Source organism: Sorex fumeus, unplaced genomic scaffold (genome assembly GCF_029834395.1).
Source record: "Sorex fumeus unplaced genomic scaffold, SorFum_2.1 ptg000126l, whole genome shotgun sequence".
NCBI classification, from domain to species: domain Eukaryota; kingdom Metazoa; phylum Chordata; class Mammalia; order Eulipotyphla; family Soricidae; genus Sorex; species Sorex fumeus.
The window spans coordinates 6443296-6467953 of NW_026606183.1; the positions used below are offsets into that span (position 1 = coordinate 6443296).

The window sequence follows — 24658 nt, forward strand, 5'->3', positions numbered from 1 at the left end:
GGAACGATTTCCCACAGGGCGGAACGGTCAGTGTTTATCTGCTCCTCCTTCACATATACCATGGCCACGGGGAAGGTCTGGACTTAAGGTGGACAACTCCTGGACAGATTAATATAGCCTGACCTATACACTAGATTAAACTAATCTGGCCCCTGTTCTTGGAGAGATGAACCGTGAAACACTAAGTGCAGGAGGCAGGAAGGGGAAAGCACTGTGACTGAACCGTGGCCACGCAGCAGAGGTCCGGGTAAGGTGCACCCAACCAACATCCTGCTCCCTACAGGTTGGTCTGCGGGGGGCCAGGCCAGGTTTCCATGGAAAATTCTTCAACTCAGGTTGTTTTCTCACAGAAAAGGGGTATAACCAAGGGACCCTTGTCTGCTAGGTCACCTCCAAACCTGCCCTCACCTCTTCAAAAACCTTCCAACGGTCCCCGCACACCACCGGGAAGTTCAAATGATCCCACCTGAGGTCTCACTTGCACCAAGCCAGAGAAGTGCGGTGCTTCCAGGCCACGGGGCACGGGGCCACGCAGCTGCACTGAAGTAACCTGTTCCCGGCAGATTTCGGTCTCTCGGTTCCCAGGAGGTGCCCTGGGGCTGCTGTTTTACTCTGAAGGCAGAGGATGCGTGTGGGCAAAGGTGACCCGCAGAACAAGAATCCACCAAAGATGCAAGCCACAAAGCAGGAAAGGCAGGGTCAGGGGACCCGGAGGACCCAGATCCAAACCGGTGTTCCTTTCTCTCAGGGTGCTCTGGCCCTGGAACTTTCCAATCGCTCGCGGGGACCTCCAGACTGCCTGCATACTGCTGAGAACGAGGAGCTCGTCCATCCGTGAGCAGGACAGGTGGCCAGGACGTCGGTCCCTTCCCAGTTTCCCGCAGCTGCAAATCAACGGTGAGCGGTGGGGCCCAGCCAGGCCGTTTCGCGCGATTCCCCAGCTCACCGCCGTCCGCTGTAGCCGAGGCCAGCGATGACCAACTGAACCGCCTTTGAACGCCGCAGCAGCGGATTCGCTGAGGCCCCGCCCACGGCCGCAGCCTAGTCCCGTTGCTATTGGACAGCGTTCAGCCCCCCCCTCCGCCCCGCCCCACCCTGTTGGCCAATCGGCTTCCAGTTGCGACGGCCCTGCCCTCAGCCCCGCCCTACAGTGGGGTCTGGCGCAAGCGCGCTGCAACTGCCACGCCGGGGTCACTTCAGGGCCACCAGGCAGCCTTGCCCTGGGCCCTGGACAGAGGCGGGACAGGCTGGGTCGCCAGTGGCTGCTGCCCAGTTTTGCTCTCTGGCTCTCCGCCTCCCCGCCCCATGGACGGGCGGGGTCCTAGCCGGCACCTCGGACATCATTGCCCTTACACGACTGGCCTCACGTGGGCATCCACGTGTGTGTTGAAGCATCTGGCTTGGTGGCAGCAATGGGGGCCTGGGGCGTGGGGAGGGAAGGTGGGACGGAAGCTGGCGGCAGGCTCTGGGACCGAGCTCAATGCCAGAAGCGAGTCAGGAGTTAGCTTAACTCTGAAACTGAGTTGGCACCACATCTTCGAATTTTGAAGCCCCAAATTCAGTTCTGTTATGCCCAAGAGCTTGATCCAGGCCTAACTCTGAAACTGAGTTGGCACCACATCTTCGAATTTTGAAGCCCCAAATTCAGTTCTGTTATGCCCAAGAGCTTGATCCAGGCCTGGGATCCCCAGAGCCTGGACAAAATGTGCAGTTCCTAGTACACTACAATCAAGAGTGCAAGCACTCCAGTCATTGCAATAACAACCAAAAATAGAAAAGAGGAAAAGAGCCTGGAAGAGGTTCTGAGTTCACAGGGCACAGCATGGCCCCCAAACACCACGCTGCTAGAAACTCAAAGCAAGAAAAGGGAAAGGCTGGGACACTAGCCATAGTACAGTGGGTAAGTTGCTTGCCTTGCACACGGCTGATCTGGGTTTGATCCCGAGTGCCTCCCTGGAGCTTGCCAGGAATGATCCCTGAGTGCAGAGCCAGGAATAAAGTCCTGAGCACCTCTGGATGTAGGAAGGAAGGAAGAAAGGAAGGAAGGAAGGAAGGAAGGAAGGAAGGAAGGAAGGAAGGAAGGAAGGAAGGAAGGAAGGAGGGAAGGAGGGAAGGAGGGAAGGAGGGAGGGAGGGAGGGAGGGAGGAAGGAAGGAAGGAAGGAAGGAAGGAGGGAGGGAGGGAGGGAGGGAGGGAGGAAGAAAAAGAAAGAAAAAGAAAAAGGGAGGGAGGGAGGGAGGAAGGAAGGAAGGGAGGGAGGGAGGAAGAAAAAGAGAAAGAAAAAGAAAAAGGGAGGGAGGGAGGAAAGAAGGAAGGGAGGGAGGGAGGGAGGGCAGGCTGGAAAGATGGTACAGATGGGTAGGTGCTTGCTTTGAATACAGCTGACCCTGGTTTAATTTCCAGAACCCCATATGGTACCCTGAGCCTGCCAGGAATGAACACAGAGCCATAAGTAATCCCTGAGCACTACCAGGAATAGGTCAAACCAAGAAAAAGAAAAAAAGAAAGAAAAGGAGGGGTCAGGGGTAAGGTGTTTTGCCTTGCAGTGGGTCAATCTGGGTTTGATCCAGGACACCTCAGATGGCCCCAAGCCCTCCAGAAATAATCTCTGAACACAGAGCTAGGAGTAAGCCCTAGACACCACCAGGTGTGACCCCAAAACAAAATAACAACCACCAAATAGTTAAGGAGGAACTAGAGAGCTGTTACAGGGTTGGTAAGGCACTTTCTACGCACATGGCAAACCTGAATTCCATGGAATGTCATATGGTTCCCTGAGCACCATCAAAGGTGATCCCTGAGCCCAGAGCCAGAAGCAAGCCCTGAGCACCGGCAGGTGTGGCTCAAAAACAAAAAATAATAAAGGAAAAAGGAAAGAAAATAAAACCCAATAGGGGTGAGGCCCTTCTGCCTCCTTCACTGGCTTGGCAGTTAGCTCCTGTCACTCTCCGTCCCAGGCTCCCCAAGCTGAATTCCGGTTTCAAAGGCATCGCCTGGGGCTGGAACAATAGTTACAGGGCACTTGCCTGGCACAAGGCCAGCCTGGGTTCAATCCCAGTTATCCCATATGGTTCCCTCAGCACCGCCAGGAATAATTCCTGAGTGAGAGCCAGGAGTAACCCCTGAGCATCGCTGGGTGTGTCTCCCCGCCGCCCCCCCCCCCCAAAAAAGGCATTGCCTTTGCCTTGGGACCAGAGCAATAGCACACTGGGTAGGGCACTTGCCTGGCACAAGCCTGGTCTGGGTTTGATCCCCATTACCACATACTGTTTCCAGAGCCCTCTTAAGAGTGATTCCTGAGCCAGGAGCAAGTTCTGATCATCACCAGCATGGCTCAAAAAACAAAAAAAATGAAACAAACAAAAAAGACATTGCCTTTTTTTTTTTCCTTTTTGGGTCACATCTGGTGGATGTACAGGGGTTCCTCCTGGCTGGGCACTCAGGAATTACTCATGGCGGTACTGGAAGGACCATATAGGATGCTGGGAATTGAACCCGGGTTGGCCGCATGCAAGGCAAACGCCCTACCTGCTGTGTTATTGCTCCAGCCCCATTGTGCTATTGCCTTTTTCTAGGCAGAGCCTGGCCTGCTGGATTTCCCTTTGCCTGGCAGCTTCTTCCTCCAACCTGCTCCTGTAACTGGCTTCTCACCGGACAGGGCAATCAAATGTGGTCGATGGGTCCTACCCAGGCGGCTGCATCCACACGAGCAGCTTCAAGTACTGGTCCTGGCGCCTTTTCCTCTGGGCTCAGGAATGCCCACTGACGCCACACACAGCTCTCACCTGGGTCACCCGGCCCGGCCCGGCCGGTTTCAGGGTTTGGTATTCTTGGCCATCTTTCTCCAGAACGGTACTGAGCCCGATGTGGGGGTGACCATGGCCCCGGCCTTCCCATTCCTGTTGGAGAGCAGAAGGGCCATGCCAGTCTGCGGCAGTGCCTACCACAGCCCCCAAGCCTGTCTGGGCTGGGCCAGGAGGCAGGGAGGCTGGCTCCGGCCCCCCTTCCAGGAACACACATGCACAGGGGAATCTCCAAGCTCTTTTTTCTTTAATTTCTTACAAAACCACATGTCCCAGCCAAAGAGGACACTGCGGGCGCTGCCCTAGGCATTGTGATCCAGGTGGGGAGGCCCACGAATGAAAGGCTGCTAAGCCCAGAAGTGTCTGCCTCTCTGCACGGGGCCAGAGCGAGGCACGGGCTAGCTGGAGGCTCTGGCCTGCCCTCCCCAGCCATGGGTGAGAAAGCAGACCCTGGGTCCCTGGAGTTCTCAGTGCCTGCAAGGGAAGGAAGGAGAAGAGGGTCTGAGGGGCGGGACAGGCTGAGGCCGGGCGTGGGGTGGGCCAGGGTGGGGGGGCGGGCAGGCCACAATATCTCACCAAGAATGGATGATGCTCTCAAGTGAATGAGACACTAATGATGACCACCAGAATGAGGACAGTGATGGACAGACAGATGGCAATCAACAGTTTCTTCTGTGGGAGAGGAGGGGGGTCAGGAAACTCGGGCTGCGGGACTGCCCGGGGGCACAGCAGGAGGGACGGAGCTCACCTTCCGTGCCTTCTTCTGGTTCTCCAGGGCCATCTTGACATGCTCCTGCCCACGCTCCACGTAGTCTGCTGAGCTCAGGATGTTCTTCTCAATCCGGTTAATCGTCTCCCCCTGCCCAGAGGTTGGGGGGACACTCAGGAGGGAGATGACTCAAGGAGGGGGCCCAGCAGCTATGTCTGCCCACCCATGCCGCCCTCCTCCTGGGCCCCACTGATTGAAGGACATTCGCAGCAGCAAACTCCACACCAACAGGGGCTAGAGTGATAGCACAGTGCATAGGGCATTCGCCTTGCACGTGGCCAACCCGGGTTCACTCCCCGGCATCCCATATGGTCCCCCGAGTGCTGCCAGGAGTAATTCCTGAGTGCAGAGCCAGGAGTAATCCCTGAATCCCCGAGTATCACCGGATGTGACCCAAAAAAGCAAAAAACAAAACAAAAACAAAAAACAAACAAACAAACAAACAAAAACCACCCCAAAAAAACCTCCACACCAACAAAGTTCTGGAGGGGAATCACACTCCTCAGGCGGCTGCCAGCCCTGCTCTGTCACCTGGTCCCTTTGGCCTAGCTCCCTCGTCCCCTACAACCTCTATGTGCAGTGGGGGCTTAGGGGCCTTCCAAGGGTTTTTCCATTCCAGAGAGGATGAGCTCTGTTCCCTCGCCAACCTCTCCAATTCATCCATGCTTCTAGAACCTCCCTATTCCTGACTCCCCACGGCACTACCAGGTCATGATGTGCCAAAGGAAATTCCTTCCCCATGACTTGCAGCACCAATAAGCCAGTCCCTCCAGCGTGGGGCTAGGGGCCCCTCTCATCCTGTCCAACCAGGCTCAGGGGTGGCAGCCTCCCACCAAGCCTGGGGCAGACTGGAGGGGGTAGCTGTGACCGGGGGTAACTGTGACCGGCTTTTGGTGGCCTAAGGGTGGATCCCAGGGGAGTGGCAGAGCTGGGGCTGGGGTGATGCCTAGAGCAGCAAGTTGGAGGGTGGGGTCTGTCAGGAGGAGAGGCTGTCTGGAAACACGTGACTCCGGGGTCTGGCTCCACGTGGGGAGCTGTAAGCGAGAGGAAAGCCTGAAGAGGGAGGCGAAGGGTTGAGGGGGTCATGGTGGCGGTTCTCACCCAACACGGTGGCAAGTACCCACCTGCATCTCCACCTCAGTAGCCAGGAAAGTGAAGATCTCATGCAGCTCCCGGATGCTGCGCTCGAGCTGCTGGATCTCACTGTGCCGGGCTGAGATCTCGTTGAGGGCCTGACGAGTGACCTGTGTGTCCTTCAGGATCTGCGGGGTGGACGGGGTGGAGCAGCAGGTCAGCAGCCTGGGGCCAGACATACCCCTGCACCCCTCAATCCTGGAGCAGGGACTCCTGGTCAAGCACGCGCCTGATGCCAGCACTTGTGTGAGGCTCTGGTTCGCTCAATACCGCAAAAATAAGTAAATAAATAACAAAGTGGGGGTGGGCGGGTGCAAGACGGCACCAAGGGGTGCGGCACAAGCCCTGCATTGTGGTCCCTGACACTGTCCCTCACCCTGGCTCAAGGGGCCCGATCGCTGACGCTAGCATAGACTCATCCACCTCACATCACTCGGTCGACCTCTGAGAATGGCCCCCCACTTCCCTGAGCACCACTGAGGAATCCCTGTTTCTTAAAGAAAATGGTAGGAGGGAGTCAAAAAAAATAGAGGTAAGGTGCTTGCTCTGCATACAGCTGATTCTGGGTCAATCTCTGACCCCTGAGCACAAAACGGGGAGCACCCAAGCACAGTGGGTATGGCTCAAACATCCATACACAATAAACATTTAAAGAGACAGGCAGTAGGGGCTGGAGTAATAGCACAGCAGGTAGGGTATTTGCCTTGCATGTGGCCAACCCGGGTTCAATTCCCAGCATCCCATACGGTCCCCTGAGCACCACCAGGGGTGATTCCTGAGTGCAGAGCCAGGAGTAACCCCTGTGCATCGCTGCGTGTGACCTCAAAAAAAAAAAAGAAAAGACAGGCAGAGGATTCACTGAAGGATCAGAATGCCTGCCTGAGAGCACAGGTTAAATCCTGGGTGCCCAACCTGAGCACCATCCCAGCAGCTTTTCTGCTGTGAGCTCTAGCGCAGCCATCAGATGTGTGTGGGCACCACAGGAAGGGTGCAACTCTTGAGCACCACAGCTAAAAGATGCTCGAGCACCACAGACAGGAAGTGTGCCCTCTGGGCAACACATATGTGAACTCCACAGTGACCCTGAAGAGTGACCTCCAAGGAGCACCACAGCCAGGCCTGAATGTGACTCCCTCGTTTCCCCAATGACAATAATAACAACCTCAACAAGAGCAACAATGAAGGGAAGAGAACTTAAAAAGAAAAGCGGGGCCAGAGCAATAGTACAACGGGTAGGGAGTTTACCCTGCATGCGGCCAACCCAGGTTCGATCCCCAGCATGCCATACAGTCCCCCAAGCACTGCCAAGAGTAATTCCTGAGTGCAGAGCCAAGAGTAACCCCTAAGCATCACTGGGTGTGACCCAAAAAACAAACAAACAAAAAAAGCGGACAGGGAAGATGGCTCATATGCACGGGTGGCTGGCTGCAATCCCCAGCACCACGTGGTCTCCTGAGAAGCACCTTGGGCACCCTCAAGCATGGAGGCATGAGGAACCCCTGAGCATCATCAGGGTATGGCCCAGAAACCAAAGCCCCAGAAGCAGGAAGGGTGCTGGCACTGTCAGTGCGGGGTCCAGAGGGAGGGGGCTGGCAACGGTGCTCACATTAGACACGAACACCTCGCTCTGGCCGCTGTCCAACATCTGTTCCAGTTCCTCGTCCGACACCATCCCGGCATTGGCTGTGGAGGGGAAACACAGGCTCAGTGCAGGCTTAGCTGCTCGGCCCGGGGGAATGGACGCGCCACTCACTGATCTTCAGCTGCCTGCGAATGCGCTCCACATTTTTCTCCCGGTACTCGGACTGCAACGTGTTGCACTTGTTGATGAGCTCCACAAACTGCTGGGACAGGATCCCGTGCTGCGGACGCAGAGCACAGGTTGGCACACCTCAGTCCCGGCCTGCCCTGGGCCTCAATCTCACGATGGCTCAGCAAACATCGAGAGCAGTATAAGTGCTCACTGCCGAAGCCATATGAAAGACTCACCTATTCTCTCCTTGGCAGGCCTCCGAGACCCTATCTGACCTGCCCTCCCCCACTTCCCCTTTGACCCTCCCAGTTTCCTCCCTTGCCCCCCACCCCCCACCACCGGAGGCTCCCTACTTCCCTCCAGAGGGCACACCACCACCTCCGTGGACCTACACTGCTTGTTCCCCACAAAGGTCTTAATTCTTCCACACACAGTAGGAACCCCCAAGTATATTTATTTATTTTTGCTTTTTGGGTCATATCGGGCAATGCACCGGCATTACTCCTGGCTCTGCACTCAGGAATTACCCCTTGAGGTATTCCGGGAACCATATGGGACGCTGGGAATCAAACCCAGGCCGGCCCTGTGCAAGGCAAATGCCCTATTCGCTGTGCTATCACTCCAGCCCCGCCCCCCAGGTAATTTTTTTATTTTTAAGCATTTGCTGAACACCATCCTCAATGCTGAGAAGAAATACTCAAACTCAAAGAATACTCAAAACGTTCATCTGCTGTTCGGGGTGCTCAGCCTTCACAGACTCCCCCGGAAATGCCCTTTCACCCTGTCTCTTCTCCTGATGCCTTATGTTGCCCATTTCTTAACAGTTCCTTCCTCAGAGTCCGGAGCAATATAGCGGGTAGGATGTTGCTTTGCACTGCAGCTGACCTAATGGCCCAGGTTCAATCTCTGGCACCCCATATGATCCCAAGTCCTGCCAGGAGTGATCTCCGAGTGCACAGCCAGGAGTAAGCCATAAACACAGCCAGATGTCGCAAACAAACAAACAAACAAACAGACCAAGATATTCTTCTTCACAGACACATTTGCTTTACTGGTTTCAACTGCAAGACCCTAAACCGCTCCATCTTCAATCTGGGATTATTGCTGGGCTCCAGAAATTCAGAATTCTTTGTCTCTGACCTCTCCAAACTCCAAAATATACCTCAAGGAGCACCCAGAAGTGAGATCATCTCAAATCTCCTTATTAAGATGTTGATTTCAGAAAACAGAGCGATAGGACAGTGGGCAGGGCATTTGCTTTGCACATGGCTGATCCTAGTTCAATCCCCAACATCCCATGTGGCGCCCCCCCCAGCCCTGCCAGGAATGACTCCCGAGTGCAGAGCCAGGAGGAACCCCTGAGCATCACCAGGAGTGGCCCAAAAAACAAAATCAAAACAACAAAAAAAGATGTTGATTCAGTGACCTTCCACCCGGGGAAGTTCCCTTCCTTCTTGAATTCTGCTCACGAGGCAGAGATGTTCAAGTCATGTGGGAAGGGAACCTCCCTGTCATTTGACTTCTCCCTCTTCTTCTCTAGGCAGAACACAAGCCACCAAGTTCACCCTGAGTAAAGTCTTTTCTACTTGTTCTTCATCTTGGCTACTGTGAAGACTGTCTCCACAGCCAGGTTTGGGTCTGGGAAGGAGCAGATAGGGCATGTGCTTTGCATGAGGCTGACCCGAGTTCAATTCCCAGCACCCCATATGGTTCTCCAAGGAACTCAGGAGTAACTTTCCTGAGTGCAGAGTGTGGAGTAACCCCTAAGCAGCTCTATGTGTGGCAAAAAAAAAAAAAAAAAAAAAAAACAACAGTTAAATCGGGGCCATGTTTTCATTGGAACAAGACTGTTCTAGAAAAGGAGTCAGAAAACCTGGGTTTTAGGCCTTGGGTGAGCCCCAACTTCCTCGTATCCTGTTTTTTTTTCACCTGAAAAATCATCAGATTGGACTTGATGATATCTAAGTAACCTTCCTTTTTTCCTTCTGACATCTAGTGATTTACAGAGAAATTGCTGAAATGCCCTAGTTCTGGGAACAAACTTACTTGGGTTTTTCTCATTCTTGTGTTGATTGAGTTATAGTTCTCATCAGCTTCCTCCTTCTGTGGCTCTATGGCTGTAGGAAGACACAGTTGGTGAGGGCGAGGGTTTAATCTGCAGCTGCTAAAAATCGTTTTTGGACCAAGAAAAGGGCAGGATCATAATCCAGTGACACACAATAAAGAGGTTCTACCTTACATAAGATTCTTCTAAGAAATATAACTCATCACAAATGACAAATTCTGGGGCCGGAGCGATAGTACAGTGGGTAAGGCGTTTGCCTTGCGCGTGGATGACATGGTTCAATACCCGCATCTAATATGGTCCCCCAAGCACCCCCAGGAATAATTCCTGAGTGCAGAGCCAGGAGTAACCCCTGAGCATCGCTGGATGTGGCCCAAAAAGCAAAATTAAAAAAAGACAAATTCTGAGTCTCTAACGAAGAGAAAGTTAAATATTCTTTATAAGGTATCAATAAATTTTCACAGGTATACAAAAACTTCCTAACAAAATGCTTGTCTGCTTATATGGTGGGCAGGAAGAATTATAGGAATACAAGGTTCATTGTAGCACTGTAGCTCTGTCCTCCCGTTGTTCATCGATTTGCTCGAGCGGGCCCAGTAACGTCTCCATTGTAAGACTTGTTACTGTGTTTGGCATATCAAATATGCCACGGGTAGCTTGCCAGGCTTTGCCGTGCAGGTGAGATACTCTTGGTAGCTTCCCAGGCTCTCCAAGAGGGGCAGAGGAATCGAACCTGGGTTGGTCGGGTCGAACACGTGCAAGGTAAACGCCCTACCGCTAGGCTATCACTTCAGCCCAAGGTTCATTATAAATTACAAATGATAGGAATACAAGGTTTATAATTTATAAGTTATAAATTATAGGAATACAAGGTTCATTATAAAGAGAGGAAGGCATGGAAAGTCCTATGTATTGGAAGCCAAGTAAGGAGATCCTAGACCTGGGCCTGCTGGGGTTTCGGGCTCTTTCTGGGCACACACTCCCCAGATGTACCAGGAACTGGGCAAAACCAGAGGGAAGGAACTGTGAGGTCTTAAGAGCTCACCCTTCAGCTGAGTGCGAACCTCCCTGCCCAGCTGTTTGATCTCTTCTCGCAGATTCTGCAGGTCCTGCTTCATACCTGAACAAAAGAAGACTCTCAAACAACAGACACTCCCCACCACACCTCCCTGGCCACCACTGCTGCGGAACTACAATCCCCACAATCCCTCGGGGCCAGCACCCAGCGCTCCACTCACTCTCCTCGGGAAGGGGCGTGGCCAGGATGGTTATCTGCTGCTTCTCCAACTCCTGGACTTTACTCTCCAGCTTGACCATAGTCTGCCGAATTGTCCGGACCTGAGGAAGGTGACCGTGACGACCGGAGGAGATGTGAAAGTACTCCAGACTGAGCTGCTCCTTGACTCCTTCACTCCAGCCCCCTCATGAATCGGGGCCGTGACCCCACCTCTTACCTTCTGGAAGAACTCATCGTCTGGGTTCCCCAGTCCTGCGGTGCCCGGGTGCAGCACCAGCGCCACGCGCTCCTTGTCCTCATCGTCCGAACTGTCATCCCCCTGCCAGGGCCAGGGTCATTAGCATCACTTCCCTGCTTTCGCCCTCTCCCCACAGGACCACGGGCTTCCGGCTCTTTCCTTCCTGGCCCTCGGCCATCCCTCTCGGGGAGGGAAGACCCCGAGTCCTGCGTTCCAGACAGACCCCACCCCGCCCATCCGACCCAGCCCCGCTTGCCCGGCTTCTCACCTGTCTCAGCTCGCGGGTCCTGTCCCGCATGGCGCCTGGTGCTGCTTCTCCCGGGCACCGAGGCAGGAGGGCCTCTAAGTCCTAACTTTGGGACGCCGTACCCCACTCGGAGCCTGACACTTCCCTCCACCCCCGCCCCGCTGATTCCCAGCACCCCCCGCCACGAGTTTCAGCGGCTCTGTTCCCAGCACCATCCACAATCCATGGGAAGCAGCCGGCCGCGGGGACCCCCCCAAGATTCCACAAGTTGGATTTCCCTTTTCTTGCCCCCCTCCCGTTCCCGAAGCCTCGGCCCCGCCCCCTCTGGGATGACTCGGGGCATGCGCACGGGGTCGCGTCCCTTCCCCGCCGCAGGCAAAGGCGGAGGTCGGAAGTTGTAGCGCCCCGAACGGAAGCGAACCTGCCAGGATGGGAGAGCCCGCCTTCGGACCGGAACCGTGGCGTCTCCCAGCGGAAGTCTCGCGGCCAGCCGGGGTGGCAATGCGTCATTCGTACGTAAGCCGAGCTGCTCCGCGTCTCACATCACCCCATCGCGCGCCCCTCGCGTCACGTGACCGGCAGCCCCAGCTCGCGGACCACGGAACGTGATGCTGTGACTGTGCTGTGCCGCGTCTCTGTCAACTCCGTTTCTGGAGCACCTTTCTCCCCGCGACGTCCCAAGCTCCTCCCTCACGGGGCCGCCCCGAGGCCTCGGGGAGGGGGCGCTGCAGACAGCTCCCTGGCGACCTTTGGGGAAGGGGGGGCGGAAGGACCCTTGTTGAATCGGGCTTTAAGAGGAGATCTGTGGAAGGGAAGATCCCAGTCCGTGCCCAGGGGCGTGGGCCGAACCGAGGACTTCGGATTTGGGGCTTTCAGCATCATGGGACCTTGAAATTCAGGAAGGAGTACATCCAGCGTCAGAGAATTGCAGGGCTTTGCCGGCAGAGACTCCGGGGGTGGGAAATGACCTCACCCAGGCAGCAGGCTTAGCTCTCCCGCTCCTGCGCACGCTCGTGGCTCGTGGCGCAGCCTCTGCCAGGTGGGTGGCTGGAGCCCGGCTCCCACGCTGCAGCCCCGCGGCCCGCCTTGTCTTCCAGCCGCCCCGATTGCTGGCAGGCAGCGCAGGCTGAGAAGAGTCTCTTGTGTCCTAGGAGTCTGGCCGCCCACTTTCACCTGCGTCTGCCCCCCAGCGCCCACCCCAAAAGGCTGCACTTCCTTGTGGTGGGCGGTCAGCTCTCCTGGGCTTGGCTGTTCTCTTCAGGATCCCCAGCGCGCGTTTCGGTACCTTTTCACTGAAAATGGACAGAATTGGAGTCTTTTGCGTCTATGGAGATACGGCTCATGACTCCTAGTCTTCGCCTTGAGCCTGTCAGGGCCAGTCCCCTCTAATCCTGGCCCTCTCGATAAGCGTTTCTCAACAGGGGCCCTGTGCCATTGTGCTACACGTGCTGTGCTCTGACTCCCTCTGTTGCATAGGAAGGGTCCCCAAAGATGCAGAGGGAGCCCTAGTGCAGCTGGAATGATCATCAGATCTCCTGGGCCCGTAGGCTCTTCCAGGAGCTGCTTTTGTTGTTGTTATTGCTTATTTGTTTGGGGGCCACACTCAGCAGTGCTGAGCCAGAGGTGCTGGGATAGACCAAATCTAGATGCAACAAAGCACTGCTCATCCCACCTAGCTACCTCCTCAGCCATCTTTCCGGGATACCACTATAAAGGTTCAAGTGAGGGAAGAAATGGCCCCTCTATGCTCTGGTAAGGAAATCCACATTCCAGTTACTGAGCTTCAGAGAACTTCTGAGAGCACAATGGCCTCCATCAGGAGACCCAGGTCTGATCCCTGGCATGACATTGCCCCCTGAGAAATGCCACAGATGACCCCCAAGCATGGAGCTGGCATTACTCTGAGCACCCCTGGGTGTGTCCCCTCTCCAAATCAGAATAAAAATAGTAATACGGGGTCTAAAGAGATAGTACAGAGGATAAGTTGTTTCCTTTGCACACATCCAACCCAGATTCAATCCCAGAACCCCTTTAATCCCCTGAGCCCCACCAGGAGGGATCCCTGAGCGCAGAGCAATGAGTAAACCCTAAGTATTGCTGGGTGTGGCCCCAAAACCAAAACAATAATAATATGAAGCACATTGTTGCTAAGTAAAATGATAATCATGGAGTGACTAGAATAGTGCCCAGGGCAGAATGAGTTGTATAAGATATGGAATCTATTATGTCATGGCACTGATGACAAGTGTACTCTGAGGGTACAGGCAGCCTGAGGGTCTGCCAGGAATGCCACTGGGCTGCTTGCCAGGTGTCCTTTCTCCTTTCCATCTCCTGAGCCCACTGTGATGTCAGCAGGTACAAGGCTGGCAGCCCTGCAGCTCCTGTACATCTGTCATATTTCCACTCGGATCTGACACACCAGAGATTGTGCTCATATATTTTATGTCTTCTCTGTCTTCTTTCCACCTCACTAGAAGGAGAGCTCGTTCACTGCTGGGTCTCCAGCACCCACAGCCATGCCTATAATAGTAAGCAGAACCATAAATCTTTAGGATCAACATTCTGTCATCTTTGGGGCCAGAGTGACAGTACAGCAGGTGGGGCACTCGCCTTGCATGTGGTTGACCCTGATTCAGTCCCCAGCACCCCATATGGTCCCCTGAGCTCCACCAGGAGTAATTTCTGAGTGCAGAGCCAGGAGTAACCTCTGAGCATTACTGGGTGTGAGTGCAAAACAAAACAACATTCTGTCATCTTCATCTGATGGAACTGTGCAGGAAAAGAGCAAGAAAGGGGGCCTGGAGCAGTAGTACAGCAGATAAGATGCTTGTTTGAACACGGCTGACCCAGATTTAATTTCTGGCACCTTATCTAGTCATTGAGCACTGCCAAGAGTGCAGAGGCAGGAGTAATCCCTGAGTACTGCTGGATGTGGCCCCTAAACCAAAAAGAAAAAATAATTTTGAAGAATGGAAAGAGCAAAGAAAAAACAGTTTATTTCAAGATTACTCACAATGGAGACGTTACTGGTGCCCAGTCAAGCAAATCTATGAACAGGAGAACAGTGCTACAGTTATAAGTCATAGTTATCTTCTCAGTGAAAGGCCTTTATGATACAGTCTAGTTGTATTACTGCAACAGGGTTTTGCCCCGAAGGGCGGGGCTATCAGCCTGATATTGTCATTGACTAGACTGAACTATTTTTTTCGAGTATTTGATGAAAATTCTTGTTAGATGAAGCAGGGAAGGCTGAAAAAATATTTCAAAGGGTTGAATGTACGCTTTGCATATAGGAAGCTTGGGTTCAATTCCTTGAGCACTGCCCCCAAACAGCCCTGTGTATAGAGCCCTGGGACGGTGGATGGAAAAAAAAAAAAGAAAAGAAAAAACAAGGAGAGTAACAATGAGGAAAAGTGAACTTCAGCAGAAGGCATTATTGCGTTTATTGTTGTTACTTTTATTATTTTGCACTGCTGGAGATAGGCAGTCCAATGTCTTCCCCAGAACTATATCAGGGACTATTGTCATTCTGTCAGGTGGTGTTGGATTTTAGGGCTTCACCTTGTGGTGCTCAGGGCTACTCCTAGCTCAGGGTCTCTCCTGGTGGTATTCAAGGGTCTCTGTGCGTACTGGAGATTGAATTAGGTTCACCGTCTATAACTCAGGTACCTTACCCCCTGTATAATCTCTCTGGCCCATTCTGAAGTTTTTGTTTTGGGCCTCCTAAGTGGCGCTCCAGAGGCTCTGAGCCCCGCCTGGTATTCTCAGCCAACTAAGTCTCTAGGGTAGTGTCTGAGAATATTGCCATTTTTGTTTGTTTTTGAGCTATACTCAGAAGTGCTCAGGGCTTACTTCTGGCCTTGTCCTCAGGAATTACTCCTGGGGGGCTCAGGGAACCATATGGGGTGCTGGGATCAAAGCCAGGGCACTTGTGTGCAAGGCAAGCACCTGCTCTACTATCTCTTTGGTCCCAGTTACTTTTTTTTTTTTTTTGCTTTTTGGGTCACACCCGGCAATGCACAGGGGTTACTCCTGGCTCTGCACTCAGGAATTACTCCTGGAAGTACTCAGGGGACCATATGGAATGCTGGGGATTGAACCCGGGTTGGCCATATGCAAGGCAAATGCACTACCCACAGTGCTATCGCTACAGCCCTCCAGTTACATTTTTTAATGGATAAATTCTCTCTCTTTCTCTCTCTCTCTCTCTCTCTCTCTCTCTCTCTCTCTCATTGTTTCTGGGGATCAAACCCAACGTCTTCTGCATATAAAGCCTGCATTCTACCATTGAGTTGAGATGAGTTTCATTTCCAATCTCTCTTCCTTTCTCTCTCTCTCTCTCTCTCTCTCTCTCTCTCTCTCGGGTTACTCTTGGCCCTTCACTCAGGAATTGCTCCTCACCAAGCTCAGGGGGATCATGTGGATGCTGGGGATCAAACCTGGATGAGCCACGTGCAAGACATGTGTCTTACCCACTATACAATCTTTCCAGGACCTTCATCCCCTCTCTTTTTGAGGGAGGGTCATGTCTGGGTGTGCTGCTCAGGGTTTACTTCTGCACTCAGGGGTCACTCCTGATGGTCCTGGAGGATCATATGTGATGCCAGGAATTGAATTTGGGTTGGCCGTGTACACAGGTAGTGCCCTACCCACTGTACTATTACTCTGACCCCCCAATACCTCTTTTATAAAATTTTTCCTAGAAGTTTTATACTGCCTTATTGCTTTAAAGCAATTGGCTTAAACCATACATAATCATCTTAATTAAAAGATTGCAACAATGGGGCCAGAGAGATAATGCAGCAGGTAGGGCACATACCTCGTATGCAGCTGAGTTAGATCCTGGGCATCCCATCTGCCCCCCACCAAGCCCACCCGGAGTGATTCCTTAGCACAGTGCCAGGAGTAAGCCCTAAGCACTGCTGGGTGTAGCCCCAACCCCCACCCCCCAAAAAAATGAGCAGTGACACATCCAAGCACAGGAATGTTATTAATTATGAAAAAGTTACCTCAGGATCTGCAGTAAGGTTGAAAATTACTTTGGCTGTTGACCTTTTATTAATGATTTTAAGGGCAGTTTAATTTTTTATTGTTTTGACTTTTTTCCTTCCCTTTTTGTGGTTGCTTATGCAGTGGCCACGGCTGACACACGGCTTAACCAAGAGCCCTTTATCTACAGGGCCACACACTGTTGCTTCAGGGAGAGAACTCTGCAGAGTGACAGGGGTAAGCCCTGCAGTGTGGCAGGGGGTGGGGGTGGGGGCGGCATTGGGCAAAGGAAGTGAACACTGGTAAAGGGATCTGTGTCAGAACATTCTAAAACCCAATCATGAACAAATTTGTAATTTTTTTTATGTGTGTATGTACGCGCGCGCTTTTTGGGTCACACCTGGCGATGCACAGGGGTTACTTCTGGCTCTGCACTCAGGAATTACCCCTGGAAGTGCTCAGGGTACCATATGGGATGCTGGGAATCAAACTTGGGTTGGCTGTGTGCAAGGCAAATGCCATACCCACTGTGCTATTGCTCCAGCCCCAGATTTGTAATTTCAAAGTAAATACAAAGAAAACTAGAGATGGTCCCATAAAAAATAAAATTAAAAGCAAAAGAGGGGCTGGAGAAATGATACAGCGGGTAGGGCATTTGTCTTGTACGCGGCCGACCCAGGTTCGATTCCCAGCATCCCACAGCCAACCAAGGTTCAACCCCCAGCATCTTCATAGTCCCCTGAGACCACCAGGTGTGATTCACGAGTGCAGAGCCGGGAGTAACCCCTGAGCACCATCAAATATAGCCCAAAAACAAAAACAAGAAAAGAAAAAGAATATGACAGATCAGAAAAGAAAAAATTAGAAAAAAATAGATAAGGCCTTAAAGATACCTGCAGATTTCTAACTTTGCACATAATAATAAAAATGAAAAGACAGGGCTGGATAGATAGTAAAGGAAATAAGGTACTTACCTTGCATGCAGCCAACCGTGGTTCAAATCCATAGTACCATATATGGTTCCCTAAGCACAGGATCATCCCAAGCACAGAACCAGAAACATCCCCTGAGCACCATTAGGTGTGGCCCCAAAACTAAAAAGAAAGAAAAAAGAAAAGTTAAATAATACTACAGTATTATTTTTTATTTATTGCATTAGCTAAGATCCAAAGGCTGACAAAACATGCAGAAACAGGGTCTTTCTCCCATTGTGGATGAAAATACAAATTGATTTAATTTAGATAACATTTATCAAAATTATAAATGCATATATACTCTTATTTTATTTGTTTTGGAATTTCAGAACACAGCTGACGGTGCTTAGGGCTTAGTCCTGGCTCTTCATCCAAGGATCATTCCTGGCAGTGCTCTGGGAACCATATGGGGTGCCACGGATTGATCCTGGATTGGCTGCAAAGCAAGACAAACCCCCTGTCTGTTCTCCAGCCTTTTTTTTTATTTTTTTTGCTTTTTGGGTCACACCCAGCCAATGCTCAGGGGTTACTCCTGGCTCTGCACTCAGGAATCACTCCTGGCGGTGCTTGGGGGACCATATGGGATGCTGGGAATCGAACCCGGGTCGGCCGCGTGCAAGGCAAACATACTACCCGCTGTGCTATTGCTCCAGCCCCTGTTCTCCAGCCTTTAAATGCAAATATACTTTCAACCAGCAGTCCCACTTCTGAAAAATCTATCTGAGAGTTATTCCCACTGGATCCATTTGCTACTATCACTTTAAACCACCTCAATACTTTTTTTTTTCTTTTTGGGTCACACCCAGCCATGCTCAGAGGTTACTCCTGGATCTGCACTCAGAAATTACTCCTGGCGGTGCTTGGGGGACCATATGGGATGCTGGGGATCAAAGTCAGCCTCATGCAAAGCAAACACCCTACCCACTGTACTATCACTTTGGCCCCACCTCAATATTAGCTTAACATTTGGGCCAGAGACTGGGTCAAAGGGTTGGGGTGCCTACTTGCATGCTGAGCACTGGGTTTAATCCCTAGCTCCACCTGTGTTTGCCCCACAGACACACAAAACCCCAATTGTTTATTATTTTTCAGGTTCTGAGGATATGTAGTGTTTTTCCTGCATTATGTGATTACTGAAGTGTTGACAGTCATCTGAGGCCAGAGGACCCAAATGTGCCTCTCATGCTCTAGTGGGATGGCTGGGCCACTACTCCCACGAGGCGTTTCATCCTGGGGTTCTTCATACAGAGACCACAGAGTTCCAAGAGGGCAAGAAGTCCCTGCAGCCCTTTCTCAGACGTTACCCAACATTACATCTATGATATACAGTTAATCAAAGCAAATCACGAATCCATACAAACCAGTAGCAAAGAGCAAAAAAAAGAATTTTACCACCACCACACTCACGGCTTGAGCCAAGCCTTACCCACAAGCAAACATGTTCCTCACACCACCCATCCTCTAAGAGTAGCACACCACATTTGATGAGGTTTAAAGTAGGAGGAAACCAATCTTAGAGGGAAATATTTTTTTTCACAGATAGGTAAAAATATAAGCACACAAGTCTCAACCTTTAACTACATACTGGTGATCTCTTATACAAGGGCTTAATGGTTCCTGGGTGGAATACAACAATCTTCACACTCTTTCCTCTAAGGAAACTTTTTTGGAGTGTTTTCTTTAGGCTGGAGCGATAGCACAGCGGGTAGGGCGTTCGCCTTACATGCAGCCAACATGGCCGACCCGAGTTCGATTCCTCTGCCCCTCTCGGAGAGCCGGCAAGCTACAGAGAGTATTCGATATGCCAGACACAGTAACAACAAAGTCTCCAATGGAGACGTTACTGGGCCCGCTCAAGCGACGATCAATGGGAGGGCCTTTACCTTTACCTTTACCTTCACAACAAACAATACAGAATAAATTCTTTCAGTTCTGTTTTGGGCAGGAGTTGGGATTCGGGATAGAAACATCTGAAATATGGTGGTAGGAAGGTGTAATGGTGGTGGGATTGGTGTTCGAATATTAAATGTAATCAAATATTGTGAACTACTTTATAAAGTAAAAAAAACTTTAAAAGAGAATTTTAAGTTCCCATATGGAGTGATATAGCACAGTGAGTAGGGTGTTTGCCTTGCATGCGGCCAACCTGGCGGGCCTGAGTTCGATTCCTCCGCCCCTCTCTCGGAGAGCCCTGCAAGCTACCGAGAGTGTCCCCCGGACTCGGCAATATTCAATATGCCAAACACAGTAACAACAATTCTCACACTGGAGACGTTACTGGGCCGGCTCCAGCAAATCGATGAACAATGGGAGGCTAGTGCTAGTGCATATCTATACATGGATGAAATGACACATATGTCAATGTTAGTTATTGGATATTATTTGTGATATGTCAGAAACCGTGGGAGGCTCTGCCACAAGCACACGGATAAGGCGGGGCGGGGCGTCCAGGACCGCACAGGGCAAGGGGCTTCCCTCTCACCCGCGGTGTTGTTTCTTCCGGCTGATGACCAGACGCCCATCCAGACACCCTCGGGGGTTCTCCCCGTGGGCACTGCGGGGACCAGCAGAACCCCCTGCGGGGAGGGCTCCAACTCGCTGTGTGGCCTGTATGTGCAGCGCTGAGGGGGGGGGGGGCGGCTATTACGTCACCGTGCAGGTTTCAAAAAAGAATGAGGATGCTTGGGGCTGGACCGATAGCACAGTAGGTAGGGCATTTGCCTTGCATGAGACCGGCCCACGTTCGATTCGCAGCATCCCATATGGTCCCCTGAGCACTGCTAGGAGTAATTAGGAGTGATTCCTGAGTGCAGAGCCAGGAGTAACCCCTGTGCATCTCCAGGTGTGACCCAAAAAGCAAAAAAAAAAAAAAAAAAAGATGAGGATGCTCAACATGTATAAATATGAGAGTTCCAATATTGTTTGTTAAATATTAAGGTGTAGAATGAGCACGTTATGCCACTATTGTATGAGAAAAAGTGTGTTTGGGCGAGAAGTGACATAAGGACAGTGGTGGATCTTGGACAACTAAGTGGTGGTGAAGGGGCTGTATACATCAAAACCACAAACCTCAACATTACTGTAACCATGTAACCTAAATAATAGCTAAAGAGAGTGTTCATGTATCTGCCTGCATCATTATAAAGAAATCCTGGAATATTACATAAGAAACTGATGAGGATGATTCCTTATGGTCAATTCCCAAGAAAAGGAGGTGAGCATATTGGGAGAATGCATAGTTTCACTTTCAGGTTTTTTTTTTTCCTTTTTTGGCTTTTTAGGTCACACCTGGGAATGCTCTGGCATGGGTTACTTCTGCCTCTTCACTCAGAAATTACTCCTGGCGGTGTAGAGTGGACAATCTGGGATGCTGGGGATAGAACCTGGGTCAGCTTTGTGCAAGGCAATGCCCTACCCACTGTGCTATCACTCCGGCCCTCATTGTAAATCTTTTATATTTTTTTCACCATGGGCAAGTATTACCTATCTTATTATTATATCAAATAAATACTAGTAAACGGTATTTTTTTTCTGCTTTTGCTTTTGCTTTTTGGGTTACACCCGGCCATGCTCAGGGGTTACTCCTGGCTCTGCACTCAGGAATTACTCCTGGCAGTGCTCAGGGGACCATATGGGATGCTGGGAATCGAACCTGGACCAACTGCATGCAAGGCAAATACCCTACCTGCTGTGCTATTGCTCCAGCCCCATAAATGTCACCTTTGAATAAATTTACCTTTGAAAAAATAAAAGGAATCTACTAGTCAACTCAAACTTCTATAAGGAAACACCAGAGAAGTGAGGCTTACATAGCAGACACCAGTTTCTCACAGCTCTGGAGTCTGGACGTTGAGATGCCGAGGATTTGGTTCTTGGAGCAACTCTAGTCATGGTTTTCAGGCTGCACCTTCCCTCTGAGAAGAGAGATGGGACCGAAGAAAAATGCTAGAGGATTTATTCCTTTTCTTACCTTTCTTATCCTTTCTTATTTTACTGCATAATTGTTACCACTCCATCATCATCACACTCCGGTTTTACAGTCCAAAGACTGGTTTATAACCCTTTAAAAAGCTTCACATAATGGTCATGCTTCACTTTTTTTTGGCAAAAGAAAACCGTGACATCAAATCTGCAATGATCACATGGCGAAATCCACATACTAAGCCCATCAGGGTTCTACCCACAAGGACTAATTATCTTCTGTTCTCTTTTCTCTTTGTTTTGTTGTTTTATTTTGGGTCACACCCAGCAGTGCTTAGGGATCAGTCCTGATGAGACTCAGGGAACCGTATGGGGAACCATATAGAAGCTAGTCAGCCACATGCAAGACAAGTGTCCTATTTTTTTAGCCCCAAAGTTTTATTTTTGGTTTTGGGGCCACAGCTGGCCATGTTCAGGTTTACTCCTGGCTATGTGCTCAGAGATCACTCCTGCTGAAGCTTGGGAATCATATGTAGTTCTGGGGATCTAACTCAGTCAGGTCAGTTACATGCAGCTGAGTCCACCTGAGTCCACCAAGAGTAATTCCTGAGTGCAGAGTCAGGAGTAAGCCCTGAGCATCGCTGGGTGTGGTCCAAAAACAAAATTTAAAAAAATGTTAAAAATAGCCTGAGGTAGGTCAACAGCCAGGAGTGCATGCTTTGCCTCTGATCCCTGGCACTGTGTCCTTTGTGATCCCCAAGGCACACGAGAAACCTATAGAAAACCTATAGAAAAACATGTAAATATGTTGTCCTTTATGAAAGAAAATTTGACATTCAATAAAACCTAATGCATTGATAAGCCTGTAACTGGTAGAAAGGCTCAATAGTGTAATGGCATCGATTCTCCCAAAATACATCATCAAAGTGAGCGCCATGACCCGGTCTCTGCTGGAGACGCGGCTTCCGGTGGGGAGGGGAGGGCTAGAATGGGTCCTGGGATGCCAGTCAGCACAGGAGTGATTCAGTTTTCCAGGATTCTGTCTCGATTGTCCCGGCCCCTGCCTTAAGCAAGTTATTTAAACTTTTTTGTCCTTCATTTTATCTATAAACAAGGGTAATAATAGCAGTGTTCCTTGACACCGCACACAGAAAATAACAGCAGAGTATCATGTAGTTGTGAAGATTAAATAAAAGAACGCAAATAAGCTGCTTAAAACAGGGCCAGAGAGAGCTCAACTAGCTGCGTGGAGGCCTTGCACACAGGGGGCTCAGGCTCAATCCCTGGTACCACATCCCCAATCACCTTTGGGTGTGACCCCCAAACACTGAGTCAGGACTAGTCCTGAGCACCACTGGGTGGGTTTCTCAAACTAGAAAAAAGGTTGGAGCTTTAGAGATAGTACAGCACGTAGGGCACATGGTCCCCTGAGCACCATCAGGAGTGATTCCTGAGCAACAGAGCCAGAGTAAGCCCGGAGCACCACCAGGTACGGTCCCCAAAAGCAAAATTTAAAAAAAAAAAATTAAGAAGTACTTAAAACAGAAGTAGATACATGATAAAGCAACAATGTAATAATTCACTACTACTTTCATTTTTATTATTGAGGTTTTTATTTGGGGGAGGTGTGGTTTTGGGTCACACCCAGCATTGCTCAGAGGTTACTACTGGCTCTGCACTCAGGAATTACTCCTGGTGGTTCTCGGGGGACCATACGGGATTTCAGGGATAGAACCCAGGTCGTCCGTGTGCAAGGCAAAAGCCCTACCTGCTGTCCTATCTATCATTCTGCCCCAAATTATTGGGATTAACATGATCTTCCTTTTAAAAGTTTCTGAGGCTTGCTATTCAAGTCCGTGCTCTCCCTTGAACACGTATCTCACTTGCTTGCCTCTGTGTTTCTTGCTTTTTCCACTATGAAGAAGCATGTTCTCTCTTGAACACACAACTCTAAATAAATTTCAGTAAAAACTACCTTGCTTCGGGGCTGAAGTGATAGCACAGAGGGTAGGGTGTTTGCCTTGCACGCGGCCAACCCGGGTTCAATTCCCAGCATCCCATATGGTCCCCTGAGCATTGCCAGGAGTAATTCCTGAGTACAAAGTCAGGAGTAACCCCTGTGCATCACTGGGTGTGACCCAAAAAGAGAAAAAAAAAACTACCTTGTTTCACTAAAAAAATTCACAGTCACAGTCATGGTCACGGTCCTCCCGTTGTTCATCAATTTGCTCGAGCAGGCCCAGTAATGTCTCCATTGTGACAATTGTTACTGTGTTTGGCATATCGAATACGTCACGGGGAGCTTGCCAGGCTTTGCCGAGTGGGCAAGATACTCTCGGTAGCTTCCCGGGCTCTCCGAGAGGGACGGAGGAATCAAGCCCAGCTTGGCCGGGCTGGCTACGTGCAAGGCAAATGCCCTGCTGCTGTGCTACACTAAAAAAAAATAATTAAATTAAAATAATAGTAATAAAATAAATAAAAGTTTATGAGGGGGCTAGAGTAGGCACAGGAAGTAAGGCATGTTACTTGCCTGTGATGGACCCTGATTCCATCCCAAGCACTACCAAGGGTCACTCCTGAGCACAGAGGCAAGAGTAGTCCCTGAGCACTACTTGATGTGGTACTCCTCCGGTGTCCAAAGAAAAGGTTTCTGATGATTTGAACAGGCATCAGAAATAGTGAAGAGAGGATGTATGGCTAAATTCCAGGGTTCTGGGGTCAGAGCGACAGCACCAGCACAGCAGAAAGGGCACTTGCCTTGCATTCAGCCAACCCACGTTGGATCCCCCAACTCCCATATGGTCTCTGAATGCCACGAGTAATTCCTTAGCCCAGAACTGGAAATAACCTCTGAAAGTCATCAGGTATGCCCCTCTACAAAAATAAGATAAATTCCAGGAGCCTGAAAACAAAACCTGAAATGGGAAGTGACTGATGAGGGTGAGGAAGGCTCGCACTGCAGAATGGCAGTGCTCACTCCCAGCTGCTGGAACTGAGTCTTGCATGGCAAATGGCTGCCATGCTTGTTTCTTGGGAATCCTCACTGTGACTATGAGGCCCATTTCTTTCTTTTTTTCATTTGGGCTGGAGTGATAGCACAGCGGTAGGGTGTTTTCCTTGCGCGCAGTCAGGCTGGCCGAGCCGAGTTCGATTCCTCGGTCCCTCTCCAAGAGCCTGGCAAGTTACTGAGAGTATCTCCCCCCACGGTAAAGCAAATACGGCAAGATACCAAGAGTATCTCCCTCTCACGACAAAGCCTGGCAAGCCAAACGCAGTTACAACAAGTCTTAAAATGGAGACGTTACTGGGCCCGTTTGAGCAAATCAATGAACAACGAGAGGACAGTGTTATTTGGGTGGTTTGGGAGGGGGTTGAGGTCACACCTGGCTGTTTCTAGGGCTTACTCCTAAAATCCCATTTTTTTTTCCTTTTTGGGTCATACCCAGCGATGCTCAGGGGTTACTCCTGGCTCTACACTCAGGAATTACTCCTGGCAATGCTTGGGGACCATATGGGATTCCGGGGATTG

General features: G+C 50.8%; 1 protein-coding gene across 2 annotated transcripts; it reads right to left on the reverse strand.

The window, feature by feature from the left end:
* Positions 1 to 4032: 4032 nt before the first annotated feature.
* Positions 4033 to 11581, reverse strand: STX4 (syntaxin 4). Of its 2 annotated transcripts, XM_056137645.1 has the most exons (11): positions 11267 to 11578; positions 10978 to 11079; positions 10762 to 10861; positions 10569 to 10643; positions 9505 to 9575; positions 7459 to 7567; positions 7312 to 7388; positions 5696 to 5833; positions 4551 to 4661; positions 4379 to 4474; positions 4154 to 4276 (listed from the first exon to the last, which is right to left on the reverse strand). In XM_056137645.1, exons 1-10 carry the CDS (start codon positions 11294 to 11296, stop codon positions 4397 to 4399), a joined length of 891 nt encoding a protein of 296 aa, XP_055993620.1. In that variant the 5' UTR covers positions 11297 to 11578; the 3' UTR covers positions 4154 to 4276; positions 4379 to 4396. The 2 variants fall into 2 exon arrangements, with proteins under 2 accessions (XP_055993619.1, XP_055993620.1); XM_056137644.1 differs by lacking the exon at positions 4379 to 4474 and having other exon boundaries at positions 4033 to 4276; positions 11267 to 11581.
* Positions 11582 to 24658: the final 13077 nt, after the last annotated feature.

What these genes read in the sequence shown, in the direction of transcription:
- STX4 (XM_056137644.1), bottom strand. Translation starts at nt 11,296, where the DNA reads ATGCGGGACAGGACCCGCGAGCTGAGACAG. An exon ending in GGTTCGCACTCAGCTGAAGG is followed by an intron (nt 9,576 to 10,568) that starts GTGAGCTCTTAA and finishes GTCTTCCTACAG; the next exon opens with CCATAGAGCCACAGAAGGAG. An exon ending in CAAGAATGAGAAAAACCCAA is followed by an intron (nt 7,568 to 9,504) that starts GTAAGTTTGTTC and finishes CTGCGTCCGCAG; the next exon opens with CACGGGATCCTGTCCCAGCA.